The sequence below is a fragment of the Centruroides vittatus genome, unplaced genomic scaffold, assembly GCF_030686945.1.
Source record: "Centruroides vittatus isolate TY-2023 unplaced genomic scaffold, ASM3068694v2 contig_3103, whole genome shotgun sequence".
Lineage (NCBI taxonomy): Eukaryota > Metazoa > Arthropoda > Arachnida > Scorpiones > Buthidae > Centruroides > Centruroides vittatus.
The window spans coordinates 27,027-42,433 of NW_027121999.1; the positions used below are offsets into that span (position 1 = coordinate 27,027).

Sequence of the window (15,407 nt, forward strand, 5' to 3'; positions counted from 1 at the left end):
TTTACTTTCAGCATTTTTTGGCAGTAATAAACTGGAAATTATTAAGCTCACATTTGTCCTCTCATATATTTATGATTGGATATTTCCTTGGCTACCACTGATAGTCTTTACTAACTGCTTTGAAATGAATTCAACACACATTACAAATTAGTTAATTCTGGTTATATGATTACAAATGTTAGTTTTACTAGAAATATTTGATTTCTTATTTTCCACTGATTGTAAAATAATATTGAATTTTACCTAAATACAGTGATATGATATCTGCTAAAAGTAGATATTTTAGAACATACTACATAATATTAAATGAATTATGTCAAGTTATCTGTCTAGGGGCCATACACTGTTTTGAAATTCATAATTTCTTCTTTTCTTTTTTATGAAGCTTTCACTATATAAAAGACAGTAGTAGGTTGTTGCAAATTCTCTCACTGCTTACAGACATGCTATATTTTTTCCAAACTGTCTTAATATAGGTTACTCGGAATAGCCAATTGTCATGTAAATGATATTCCAATAATAAGACAATTTATTCTGTTTGATAAAATTTACAAAAATAATTTTCAACTTTACAGTTTTTATAAAATATGGTTTCATATTTGTTTCATTTACATAATGTTACAACTTCAGTTTTTTCAAAACATCCAGCTGATTGAATTACTCTCTAACAGCGACAATGTCAAATTTGAAATTATGAGAACCTGAAAGAAAATAAACACATTTTAGACATACAAAAGCAATATACCTGTAGAACAACTTGTATATTATTAATCAAAGTTCATTTCATAAACCAAAAGGTAGTAAACTTAGCAATTATCTATCTACTCTCCATTTTTCACAAGCAACATTTAAACTGTATTTGGATAACCCAGCATTAAAGACATACAACCTATTTAGGGGACATGTTTCCCCTTTTTTGTTTGGGTTGTCCTTTTCCTAGTCCCAAGGCAGATTCCAAGTTCCATTTTCAACAATCAACTGAAAATGCATAACTTCTAACCTATTCTGCAAATACAACAAACTAATGAATGATATTTGTCCATCGTTCCATATGACTAAACTCTGGACTAGAAAACAAAAAAATGTTTCCTGTTTTCTAGGCCAATTTAACCCAATTGCAATCAATGCTACAATACATTCTCTAAAATTAAAGTACTACTATTTTTAAAAAACTTATTTTATCCTGGACTCTAAATATTTAAATTTTTATTTTGTCTTATAAAACTTTAGGTTGTAGTCTTACATCCTTTACTCTTTTTGCCTCAGAGCACCTTTTCTTTGAGTTCTTCTCTGCTTAGAAATGTGAACAGTCCATCTAGAATAGCATTTTTATAAAAGGAATGGTTGAATTTTGTTTTCTTTACAAGTGGTATAGTAAAGTTGGTAATCCAGCCATTTGCTAGTTTGACAAAACTTGAGACTGGATTAATGTCGAATTATTGTAAGGTGTCAAAGAATCCTTACACAAGCTTTCCATTAAATGTAGCATAATATCAAGCCTGCTCAAATTGATGCTTTAATGTGGCTGTAAGCTATAATTTTAAGTTAGAAATGAGAATGGAAAGATTCCAGAAATGGGAAAAGACAAATCGAGGACGGATGTTACAAACTAAATATTCTATTTCACTAGGTTGATGATTGATGTTCTGAACTGTTTGGTGGGAGAGAAAATGCCTAAGGGGAAAAGTAACGGTTTTCGAACTACAGGAGACAGTGGAAAGATTGATCATAATCAAAGCAAGGCACTTAAGAATCCTGAGGCTTCAGTTAATTGTTGATAAAGAGTCTCCTTTGATTCCCATAAAAGTATACGTTAACCTCCCAAAAAGAACAAAGAAGGAAATTTCACTGGGAATCATCTCTAAAATAGACAAAAGGAAGGGTATTTGGTTGATTCCATACTTAGTTGAATCCTTTCTTTTTCAATTTTCCATTTCATCTCTATATATTACAAATAAGTTTCTTAAAATTAGATCATGCCCATTTAACGAAATTTGTAAGACAAATCTTGGGCAGAGCTGGGCTTGTTTGCCTAGCTCTGCCCAAGAAAAGAAAACGTCTTAGTTTGCACAAAAAAAATTTGGATGGCTTGCGTTTTTTCTATCATTAAATCAATTGTTTTAATTATATACTAAGTAATGTCTTAAGGGTTAAAATATGATGCTATTATGACTATTCGACACAACTGCAAATATTTTCTTTACAGTAATTATATTATTTTATTACTGCAAGAACTGGATGTACTAATGATAATTAACTCCAAATGCACCTAAACCCAGTAACAAAAATAATTTAATAACTGAACTTATCCTTATAATGAAACCCTACCTGTGTGTAAGAGAAAGTAACAATGTTTTTGATTTTGTTTAAAAGATTATTAGTTTCATTACTGGGTTTAAGTGAATTTGGAGTTAAAATACAGGCTCTCTATAATTAAAGTTCCACTTTGAAATAACCATAACAGAAAAACTACTGGACAAAATGTTATCAAACTTGGTAATAGTTTACAGGAAGTTGTGGGATTTCATTTTTTGCAAAAAATAGTTCAAAAACTCACCACCAGCGAGAAATGGTGCTATATGCAATATTGTTGAACGAAATAAGACATCAGTTGAAAATGAAAATGAACAATTTGGCAAAATTGAAAAATGTGATACACCAACATGTCTAACATTCCTCCTGATATGCTAAGAGCAACTGTTGAGAACTGCATTTCACAATATTGCATACCACCAGCGGAAAATGGCGCGGTGAATTTTTGAATTACTTTTTATTTTTTGCAAAGCAATCACATGACTTCCTGTAAACTATTACAAAGTTTCATAATATTGTGGTCTTTTAAAAGGAAAACTACTCGACAAAATCATTTTAAGAAATAAAAACAATGAAAACTAAAAAAGTTTAAAATTGAGAAAATATTTATTGTGACATCATCAGAATGTTCAGCTGCAATTTTTAATTAATTAAATTTAAAACATATGCTCTCAATCTCAAATTAGTAGTATCTTGCCCCTGTTAGATAGCAACAGAGTCATGCTGGTCATTAACTCCTTTCGGAATAATTTTTGAATTGAAATGATGTAACTTCTGGTTTGCATTGGAAGTTCTTATTTAGATGAAAGCAGAGACCAGATATAGAAACATGGGTACATGAGGCTTCCAAGTAATTACACTGCTGGCCATTAAAATTGCAACACCAGGAAGGAATGATCATACGAACATCAAAATCATATGAAAGGAAGAAGGGATTGGGATATGTGAATGATTAGTATTTTCAGCATATTTAGACGATGCAGGAGGGACAAACGACGTCTGAAGCACCGCATAAAAGAAAAGTTGTGCAGTGGATTTCTCATTCGGAAATCGCTTTGTAAGGTTGGGGTTTCAGCAGAATATAGTGTTATGCCTTGAATAAGAAGAAATGCTTACCAGCAAGTGTCAGAATTCGATAGAGGCAGGATCGTTGCCTATCGAGAGTGTGGATTATCGTTCTGTGATATTGCAACTCGCACTGGTCGAAATCCAACCACTGTCAAGTGCATATGGAATCGATGGGTTGCTGAGGGTCTTACTGAATGACATGCAGGATCTCAACACCCTCCCATGACTAAAGACTGAGAGGACAGACATATTGTGAGGTCAGCCGTGCAAAACCGTACAACCACATCACGGACCATTAGTCAGAATATGGGCTTGTTTGCAGCATGTCCAGTATATGTTTGTACGGTGCGATGATGTTCGGAGCAACATGGACTGTCAGCACAGCAACCATTACTTCAGCTTCCCTTGACAATGCAGCATAGAGAGAGACAATGACTCTGGTGCACCCAACGACAAAGCTGGATACAGGAGTGGCACAATGTCATCTTTTCAGACAAATCCCGGTTCTGCATGCAGCATTCTGATGGCCGTATACGTTTTTGGAGGCTCCGAGGAGACCGCTTGTTGCCTGCTTGCATTCGATATTGGCATAGGGGCCCTGCACCTGGTGTGATGATATGGGCAGCCACTGGCACACAACACTCACATCTCTTGTTCGGATCGACGGTAATTTGAACAGAGATCGGTACATTTCTGACATCTTACATCCAGTGGTTGTGCCCTATCTTCGCGGCCTACAAAACACCATCTCCCAACAAGATAATGCAAGACCACATGTTGCACGTCGTGTTCTGACCTTCCTTGATATAGAGGGTATTTGATTGTTGCCCTGGCCTGCACGGTCTCCAGATCTCTCACCAATTGAAAACATCTGGTCATGGGTTGCTGAGAGATTGGCCTACCACCCCTCTCCAGCGAATACAGTTGATGAAGTGTGGCATAGACTTGAAGCAACATGGAATGAGTTGCCCGTTTCTGTCATTCAAGCCCAGTTCGACTCCATGCCTAATCGAATAAGGGCTGTTTTAGCTGCCAGGGGTGGCAACTGTTTATATTAATTTTGCACCCCTGTAAACCCCAAACTGCTTGCAAATTTAATCACTTTGTCTTCATGCCATACTGTTTACGTACAGTACAATAAATATTTTTTTTTATTTTCATTGCTTCCTAGTGTTGCAATTTTAATGGCCAGCAGTGTATATAGCTCAGTTCTTGAGATTGCAGCCCAACAAATTCTTTAATTTTAAAAACTTGTAGACCCGTAAATTCCCACTGTTGTTTGCCTGTCTGTCATTCCTTAATTACCTTTTCATCCATGTAGTAATCAAATGAAGCAGGAACTGAATTGGCATTAACAGATTTTGGCCAGTCTTCACATCCTAATACTTTAACATATCCTAACTTTGGCATATTTTTATATTTTATTAAAACTGGATTCAGAGTGAGTGTGTTCTATAAATATTTAAATAAATTTTCTTTAATATGAAATAAATTATAAAATATATAAAACATACACTTTGAAAAATATACATACACTTTCTGCTTTGAACGATATATAATTATATTCAGATTCTGCAAAAATAAATACAAATTTAATACATTAAACTAAATTCCATTACATCTAAACAATCAATAAGTTAATTCATACGAATTGATTCTCCATCATCCCAATAAAGATCTCCAATTGCCATTTTTGAACTATTTAAAGCAACGATCAGGTAAAAAGGATTTAAGCGACTGAAATAGGAAATTTTTAAATTTAATATTATGTAAAAATTTTTGTTTAAAAAAATAAATTGCACCTTTCCAGTGTTGTATTGGCAGGAACCTGACTGGGAATAATATAACCGCCACGTATTGTTAATTTTACAGTGCCAAGAGGAACATGTAAAATAACACGAGTACCAGTGTCATTATATATTTTGCTCGTATGAAAATCATACCAAGTGTCTCGAGGAAAATATGCATTTACTTTTGACATATTCTAGAAATGGAGAAGATTAACTAACAAATGGAATTTTTAATTATACAAAATAAAAAATTTAACTTACTGGATTAAGGACAGGAATGATCATCAAGGATTCTCCCCAGAGAAACTGATCATCTATGAAATAAGTGTTTCTATCAGTAGGATATCTGCAAAAATTATTAGAAATTTCTATGAAGCTTGATATCATTTTATACATTTTTAAGTTATTTTTTTTTCACAAAGAAACCAATTTAATACTAAGTCTAATTCACGGAGAAACATTTCTGACTTTATTCAGACCAACTTTGGCTTGCGATAACCTTCAAAATGATCACAGAATACATGTGTCCTGCACCACGCAGCCATTTTGAATGCCACTGTGAACTGAAGCTGGCCAAACAATGGTACAGTGTTTATCCAATTAAACTTTAGTTTCTTGTAACATAATTTCAAATTGAAATAGTATAATGTTTCTAATGCATTATTCAAATATGGAGATTTGTTTTAAAATAACAACAAAAACTAAATTATATTTCCAAATAATAGATAATGAGATATACCTCATTCCTCAACTGGATATACCACAGTTGAGCAATGGTTAGCCAAGTGCCATAAGTAGGTGATTATAGGGACAAAGACCATAAGTAACCAGGGATGGTTATATCTTAATTAAATACTTCTAGAAGAGAAGATTGGTCTGGAGGCCCAGGTAGAATAACTGGAACACATCTGCATGGCAAGTGGGAGTTGCAGGTTCAAGTCTTGCTCTGAGCCGATTCTTTTCTTCCGGAATATTCTAAATTTATTTATTTATTAAATTTAATAAGAGATGGCACCTAAAACCTGCATCTAGTGAAAAATTACTGTATTTAGAAATGAATTAATCACAGAGAAATAGCCCAATTCAATCTGGTAATTGTTTGGCAAATAAAACAAATTTTGTTAAAATTGTAAACCAAAGTATTACTTCCTAGAAGATTTAGTAAACTGTTATGTAAGATTGAATTTTTTAGAAAAACACATTTAGTTCAACAACTATAGATAAAAACTAGAGCTAAAGATTAAAAAATACTTAAAATTGTTAAGAATTAAATGTTTCTGGTATCCTGAACTAAGCATTTAATCTATTTAGAGGACAGCATCAGCTCAACTTGGCCAACACTCTCTTTTTCAATTTACAGAATTGCGTCAGATCGAACAGTTTACTTAATTACAGCTGTTAATGTATATCAAAATAGATGTACATATTAAATCCAATCTTGGCTGATGATATTTACAGTAGTAGCCGAAAGTAGAGCTACCCTTAACACTTTTTAAAAATGCAACTTCTATTTTGTTTACCGCCTACTACATAATATTGTGATAGTTGAAAAGAGCACAAAAAAGGAGTCAAAATACTCAATTCAATCAAACAGATTTTATTTTAAATCTGATTTACATATTTTACACTGTGACAAAGATAGAGCTACCAAAGGAAGTATGCAGATTTGTCCAGTACTTTTAGGACAAAATATTAGTATTTTGTGGAGTAACCAGAGCTGCTCATCAGTACTATGTTCCATTGAATAAACTAAGTTGTCGAGTAAAATTTATTTTTGTTATGGAAATGCCAGTTTATTTTGTTTCCAAAATCAATAGGGCATCAAAATGTTTCTCTTTTGGAAAATCTGATTTAAAATTTTTAATATTAGGAAATATTATTCAAAAGATATACAATAATAATCAAAATTTGTTCTTAGAACTTATTACCTGTAGATATAAAGATGTACTTAGAGAAAATATTTTTTAAATTTAATTATTGTTGTAATAAATGACCTTTCTCCTCTTTGATTGAATAAAGGGACCAAATTAAGGTAGATGATGTATATTCTGAATCTTTAAAGGATATGTAAGACGACAATCAATATTTAGGATTGGATTACCAAAATTTTTTATAATGTAATACAGTGCAATTGTAAAGTTTCTCTTTGGTGAGCAGGAAAATGGGAGACAATTCAGGAACAAAGTAAAGACATCACAGGTAGGAGTTAAAATAACAAGAGTTAAAGTTATGATGTTACCACTTGGCTGAGCCACATGATCAGGGCCCTCTGCAGAGAGCCATGTTAATGTGGCTTTAATATAATAGCATATCCAGTGTGACCGTAGTGTAATCAACATTAAAGTGGCTGAAGGGTAGTTAGGAAAACTCAAGTTGGATGAATTTGAACCAAAAGATGATAATCAAGATCTTGACTTCACTACAAGAATGACAATATAACAACCAAATCAAAAGATGGTTATTTTTCATTCCTAACCAAACTGGAAGATGCTAAATCAGGTTAACTATGAAGACAGAAATTATTTCAAATGTTGTAGCTGTAACCCATAAATACACACAGTCAATAAAATGTTTTGATAGTTTGAAAAATGTAAACAGTTTATTTCTTTCAACTTTTCTCACCCTCTCCTGTTGCAATGTAATAAAACATGTTTCCCCTGAGGGTATACATGTTTTAACTTTGTGTTTAAAGAATTTATTTTTAACTATCCAGAGTTTAATCAATTGAAATACAGTATTAATAACATTATCAAAAAATACTTACTCAAAAAATAATGGTCTTGCAACAGCATCACCAAGTCGATAACTTTTACGGAATAAAGTATAAAGATACGGCAGAAAGAAATAACGAGTCGTGACAGTTTCTTTAACAGCAGAAATTACTTGAGAATGTAAAGTACCAGAATCTTGTTTCTGTATGAATTTAATTTTTAATTAAAAAATATTGAATATCTTTTAGTACATTAACTATAAATTTAATTAAAGTTTAAATTCTTACATTATATTTGTCTAAATTACATCTTATAGAAAATGGATAGAAAGATTCCAAAGCCATCCATCTGCTATACAAATCAACATCAGCATTTCTGACAAGTCCACATATATTTGTCCCGACCATTGGAATGCCAAACATGTTAAAACTCAAAATTGCTAAAAAAATAATTATAATTATTATTAATGATAAAAATATATGAAAGTAAGCAAAAAACAAAAATTTTTAATGCCCTTCTAGGGGAGTTTATTCCGCTGTTAAGAATACACGGTGTCCAAAAAAATTACTGTGCAGCGAGATATTTGTAACTACATTAAAGTTATATGCATGGCATTGCATATGAGACCTTTCAGTTGTATATCCCACATTTCCAACTTTCAGTAGATGACATTACTTTTCTTTTTATTTATTAATCAGGTGCAAGTGATATGTACAGTACATACCCAGTACCACTTAACACAACTGGGTGGTAAACTACATACAGCCATCATTATACAAAAAAGATGTTAAATGCACGTAACGGTAAATGCTTCCCAGAAAACCGACAATATTCAGTATGATTTTTGCACTAAAGTCTGTTTGAAATATAAGTCAATAAAAGTTTTGATGGATCTGTAGATTTCTTTGTCTTGCAGGAGAAGGCTTTTATTACGTGGCCAATCTATGTTTGTAACCTAAAATTTGCTATAGGTCCTTCCTTTCTTTTTCGACTATAGGGCAGTCAAACAGGTAGTGGTCACTCCTATTGATTTTGTCACAAATAGAACACTTATCACTATCAGTAATTTTGAACCTGTGTAAGCTTTGAAAGCAGCATTGGTTTGTTATAAATTGGGTAGTATTCTGATCAATTTCGAGCCAATTCATTTTGTAGATACTTTTAATGTCTGGTAAGTATGAGTAAGTTGTTTCATTATGGAAGTTGTCCCAATACATTTGCCATTCTTTTAAAATATAGTTTTTATAGCATTGTATCCTGTCACAGGTGGTAATTTGTTTGGCCTTTTTGTGCTCTCTGAGTGGTAAAGGGCCTTAAACCACAAAGAAAAAAAAAAAAAAAAGGTGGTAATTTGGTTTATATTACAGCGTTTTCTTGGTTGGTGGCTGCCTTCTTTGCTAATTCATTGGCTCTTTTGTTGCTAATATTTCCCTGGTGTCCTCTCAATACTATGCTACAAAATTGTCTATTATTATTATTATTATTAATCAGGTGAGTATCCTTGTTCTGAATTATGTAAATAGCTGCTTGGCTGTCAGAATAGATGTTAACATTATGATGCGGGTATTTAGCAATACAGTCTTACACTGCAGTGGCAATCGCCAGTAGTTCTGCTTGTGTAACACTGCATGTATCGTCTAATTTGAGAAGTTTACTCTCAATTTCCATATATTTATGATATATTACATAACTGCCACCAACGTTATTGTCAATTTTAGACCCATCTGTGTATACGTCTATATGATTGTCTGTCAATGGTTCAGAGTAAAAATATTTTATTTTATTTGAGTTCTGGATAAGTGCATAAGGAATCTTCCATTCGAAATCGTCTTTTTTAAGTCTCTCATTCCTGATAATGATGTCATTATCATGTTTCAGTTCCCATTTTAATGTGTGGTATTTGATTTTAAGATCCATGGGGGCTTTTCTAGTAATTATCTGGAGTCTGTTAGTAGAAGTCATTCTGTAACCTTTAACCCTGTTTTCTTACAAATGTTCTCAAACGTGTGGTCCAAAGAAGCTTAAAGTCAAGTGTAATCCTCTAAATATTTAATGTTTTTCTGTATTTTTATACTTTCTGACCTCATCCAAATTGTCCGTACTCTCTTGTACAAGTTTTGAGTGCCTGGCTTGTTCCAGACGAGACCTGTCATTTTTCCTGGATTGAAGATCAGTTTGTTTCTCCCTCTTCATTCACTTATTTTTGACATAGCTTGCTTTCCTTTGCTTTAGAGTTCTGCTCTAGAGTTACCCATCAACAGCACGAGTGCATCATCTGCATGCGGAATAATTTTGTCTTGTCCAAAATCCTGAGTTAAAAAAATTATTGAAAAAGACGCACCGTAGAAGTGGCCCGCAGGCTGAGCCCTGTGGACAGCCTCTATTATACTCATTCTTAAAAGTAACATTCCCTGTTTTGATGGTAACAGTTCTCTCATGAAGGTATTGTTTCATCAGTAGATAGATGTTTATGGGCATTGTAGTTGCCTGAGTCTATAACGAATCAGTGGCCGCCCCACACTGTCAAATGGCTTCTGAATGTCTATGCTAAGTCCCAAAACATATTTATTTCTGTAAGTAGTACTTTGATGTTGTTGACTGCCATACTGATAGCATGAATGGTTGACTTTTGCTTTCTAAAACCATACTGATTGTCACTCAGTAGTTTGACTCAAGGTGCCAAGAGAGTCTGTTTCTAAGCAGTTTTTCCATTACTTCCCTGGTGCAGATAACAGGAAAATCGGTCTGTAACCTCCAGGTTTATTTACTTTAGGGACAAGTACCAACTTAGCTCTCTTGCACTCCCTGGAGAAGATGCTGAAATGTAGGCAAGTATTGAAGAGGTAAAAAAGAAGTGTCAGGTTTATATTCCAAATTTGTTTGATGATCTCTGGGGTAATTCAGTCGAGCCTGGGGGTCCTCTCTGTTATTCAGGTTAGTGATTACTTTGCCAACTTCTTCGCGCATGAAAGGTGATGTGTCAGGGGTGTTAATATCTACATTTATCTTGTCTCCGATTTCAGTCGAGTCAGTATGAATGTCGAGATCTTTGTTTTCGTTGTCTTCTACACACATTTTTTGAAATATAGCTTTGATGGTAGTTTGCAGATCATTTGTATGACCTTCTGTAGTTTCCATAGTGGTCACAGCCTCTGTTCTTCTTAATATGTTACAGCTCCACTTGGTAAGAAACTCCCTAAGGTCTTTGCTAGTGCAGTATTCTCTCCAGGATTTCAATTTAGAATCTTTTATGTGGTTTTTGTATTCTTTTTGTAGCTGTAAGTATTGTTGCTTGTAGATCGACCTGTGTTTGTCCTCTCTGGTTTTTTGATACTTTTTTCTGAGGGTGTTATTTCTGAGCCTCAGTTCAGACAGACTATCGTTCCACCAGGGAATCATTTTATTCTTGGCTCCGTATTATTTCTGAGCCTCAGTTCAGACAGACTATCGTTCCACCAGGGAATCATTTTATTCTTGGCTCCGTATTTCAGTATAGCGATCTCACATGCATCCTTAATAATTTTAAGATTTCGTTCAATCTTTCTCTTAGCCTCTTCCCTTGAGTGTGAGGGAGTTATGTCAATTTTATCCATAATGTATGTTCTCCATCTTTCCCAGTCTGTCCGGGCAGTGCAATATTTTGGTTCCTCTAGATTGGTCTAGAATGTTGATTTCAAAAAATATGTACTTATGGTCACTTAATGTAGCATCATCTTCAACCTTCTTCCTGTTGTATATGTATTTGTAAATGTTAGAGGAGCTGGCCGAGAGTCTATCCAACTTTTTCCTCTGCTTGATTCAAAAGTTGGAGGTGAGTAAAGTTATTCAAGATGAAGATGTTTTTTGAACTGCAGAACTGTTCCCCTCTTTTGTTGAGTTTGTCACCTCTCCAAGTTGGGGAGTGTGAGTTAATATCCCCTGCAAGAATAATGTTATTGTTGGGGACAACGTTAATTATCTTATTGATTTCTTCTAATACATCTTGAAGATTGATTCCTTTGGGACAATATATGTTAATTATGAGCAGTTTAGTGTCCTGTCCATAAATTTCACAGCAGGTAATGTATTAGTTGCGATAATTTTTGTGAAATAAAATAGGTATGTTCTTATTATCCAGAATAATAATGCTCCATGAGTTCATTAGTTTCCTAAAGTATTATACTTTTAGTGAGTAAAGCAAGTTTATTGTTAATACAATACAGTTCTTGTACAAGGACCACATCGTAGGTTTGAAGTTTTGTCAAGAGCAGTGAGATGGCGTCTCTTCCTCTGCCATGATTTATTTGCAGGATACTAATTTTATCTAATTTTTTGTTCCGTAGTCTGTTTTTGTAATGATTATATTTTTAATTTTCTAATAAACGGGACATATGTGGTCTATTGCATTGTGACTAGTATTTGTAAGTCTTTCCTCCACGCAATAGGAGTTTCTTTTTTATCATTACATTCTTTGTAATTGTGTGTCCCAGTGCAGTGAGTGCATTTTTCATGGTCCTCTTTACAATCTTTAGCCACGTGTCTGAATCTAAGGCACCTGAAGCATTGAGTCACCGGGAAGAAGTCAGTGACTCTGCACTTCGACCATTGTATATTAATTTTTCCCTCTTTCATTAATAGACTTTGTATGTCAGGGGATGCCTGCAAAACCCAATTGGTGAATTCTCTACCCCTTGTTCCCACTGGGAATTTTAAGATTAGTTTACTTTTTAGGTCTTCAAGATTATATAATTGATTAATGCAATCATTCTGTCTGTGGATGTCATTTATAATATTGTCTTTATTCTGCAGATTTTAATATTAGTGGTAGTTTCTTTTTTTGTAGCACTGTCAAAAATTGTGGGATTGTTTCATTAATCATGCTTTTTAAGGTTTTTAAATCTTCCTCCTTGTGTAGCTCGACTGAAATACCACCTTTACGGATATTTCTAATCCTTTGGACACCTATCTTTAGTTCTGCTAGTTCAAGGGTTGAAAAGTGCGGCTCTTTGCATAGACATTTATGGATCTTTGGACATAAACTCCAATTTCATTTCATCTCAAGTAGCCTTATAACTCCAGTTTATGAGATAGAGCTGCCGAACAAACTTCGACTCGTACGGCATACTCGCTACCACTCTTTAGCCCGTCCGCACATGACGACACTCGCGTTGATCAACGTGAATCGCATGTGAGTGGTAGCATTTGAAGCATATCTACATATATAACCCATTGAATGCGCGTCCATCCATCTGACGTCTGTCCATGTAACATTATGCCAAAAAGGCCACTATAGGCGCCCCTGTTGTGTGTCATATTTCACACATTTAAATTAACATATAAATTATTATTTACATTAACAGTATAAATTATTATTATTCATTTAATCAATAGCCAATAACAATATAAATAATTCAGTATATTTGTAATAGGAATTTATTATTGTCACGGAATGCCTGTAATGCTCACTAGGGGGTGTCTTTCAACACAGTTGGTCGGCGATCGGTCAAGCATTTAAGCCTCGATGCGGCTCTCTGGTACTTTTGTTATCCTGTTTCCATGCCAATTTGGCTCTTCTCACTTGAGAAACTGCCGACCCTTGTGCTAGTTTAACACTTTCCCTAATTAGTTTTGTCATATTTTCGTAGGAGCTATTTTCATTTTTATCATAGATTAACAATACATTGTCAGAAAAACCTGGTAAAGATTTCTTGTTTGTTGGTTGAGTTCCCATTTTATTTTTAAGTACTTGACTGTAAAGTAGGGTTTGTCCAGCAGCCTTTGAGTTATTTAATTCTATTTTAGTTATTTTTTCAAGAACTCAAGTTTGGTTTTCTAAAATTTTTGCTTAGTTATCATTTTCTATAATTATGTCTAATTTATTGGAGATTTCTTTAATTGTTCATTTTTAAGCCATCTTCATATATATCGATCACCCTTTGAATGCAACTTGTAATGAATTCAGTTTGTTTCTGAATTCCAATCTTGGTTCCAATATTATTTATTGTATCCCTTTAGGTCCTCAAGGACCAAGTATGCTGCCTTTCTCAAATCCCACACAAATTCTCCCCCATTCAGCTCCATTGGGACAATGCGATATGAACGTTAATAGCCAACCTTGCTAAAGTTAAATGTAATAAAATTAGGAGATACTAAATAGTCCATGAAATACAGAGTAATCATTAAAAACTAATGCAACTCCATAAACGCGACCATTAGAAACACTGTTATTCTATTTTTAAACAGTTAGAAGTCTTACTGAATCTTTAATTTGTTGTAACTTCTGAACAGTTTGGTCCAGCTCTAAACTTTTGGTACCAGTGTCTTCCTCTCATCGAGGTGAATTCAATGATGCCCAATATTGTTACCCACACAAAAGAATTTCCATGAAAACACAAACAAGAATAAGAGCACAAAGCACAACTGACCAGGTTCACTCACGCACACCACCTACTCAAGTAGATGACATTACTGCTTGCATAAACATTCTGGTTTTTGAAAGTGTTCTTTGCTGACTGCAATAATCTTCCATGGAATTTGGCCTGCTAGGTCTCTGGATGTCACTCCCCCAGATTTTGGAGCCTCTGGAGGATATTTCCAGCATTCACTGTAGGAGAAACTGCAATATCAGACATAAAACTTCACTTGTATTTCTACTGCACAGTAACTTTATAGGCACCCTGTATTTCATTTGAAAGCATACTACACATCACAATACTTAATTAATGTTTTCTAATTGTTTAAGTTAAACATTAACATTAGATTAAATCTTACAAGATACAGATAATCTTATATCATTCCAGGAAAAACTGTTGTCATCCAAAACTCCAGCATAATGGCCTAAACCGGGAAATGACGAACGTGAAAGGATAAACGGTTTCTTCTTTGAAACTGTTACTAATGCTCTGAAAGGCAAAAGTATTTTATTTTCATATGTTTATTTCACTAAAAAATTGAAATTCAGAAAGTTTAAATATTTCACAACTGACCCATTAGTAACAATAGCTTCCATAAATCCATACATGTTATGCACATTATAATGCATTACATCATGATGTTTAGAACTCATGCATAGTGTGTAAGAATGTAAGGATTTCAGATTTTGTGGCATGTAGGAAGGATATTCATAACTTGTATTTGGACATTCATTTTTTCCATAATGGAAATTAGTTGGTTCATTTATATCCTAAAAAGACTTATATTTAATAAAAACTTCAAGTTTATAATATATATATATATATTAAAAAAGGAAATTTACAATCAATACTCCATCAATTTCTACTTGTGCATAAAGATGTTTAAATTGTTTAGTCCAATAATCAGTAATATTTGGATGAAGAAAGTCTGGAAATACTACTGATGTACCATTCCTTCCCTAGAGTAAGGTACAAAATTAATGTTAGAAATAACACAGTTTATACAGTTACAGTATGTAGTAAAGTCTGCTTATTATGCTCATTTATAATAATCAGTCAAATAATACACTTGTTCTTTATGAATTTTCTACCAAAACAGCATTGCAACATGAAATATTTACTTAATATATCTG

At 33.6% G+C, this 15,407-nt stretch overlaps 1 protein-coding gene across 1 annotated transcript in view; it reads right to left on the reverse strand.

Annotated features, from left to right (window-relative positions):
* Positions 1-511: 511 nt before the first annotated feature.
* LOC136973170 (lysosomal alpha-glucosidase-like) overlaps positions 512-15,407 on the reverse strand; it is a 37,082-nt gene continuing 22,186 nt past the window's right edge. The window contains exons 9-19 of the mRNA XM_067267868.1: positions 15,117-15,233; positions 14,848-15,044; positions 14,633-14,763; positions 8,170-8,321; positions 7,936-8,084; positions 5,433-5,517; positions 5,184-5,365; positions 5,030-5,118; positions 4,916-4,953; positions 4,687-4,833; positions 512-701 (exon numbers count right to left, since the gene is read on the reverse strand). Coding sequence (XP_067123969.1) covers positions 636-701; positions 4,687-4,833; positions 4,916-4,953; positions 5,030-5,118; positions 5,184-5,365; positions 5,433-5,517; positions 7,936-8,084; positions 8,170-8,321; positions 14,633-14,763; positions 14,848-15,044; positions 15,117-15,233 — 1,353 coding nt within the window. The 3' untranslated portion in view covers positions 512-635. The remainder of the gene's footprint in view (positions 702-4,686; positions 4,834-4,915; positions 4,954-5,029; positions 5,119-5,183; positions 5,366-5,432; positions 5,518-7,935; positions 8,085-8,169; positions 8,322-14,632; positions 14,764-14,847; positions 15,045-15,116; positions 15,234-15,407) is intronic.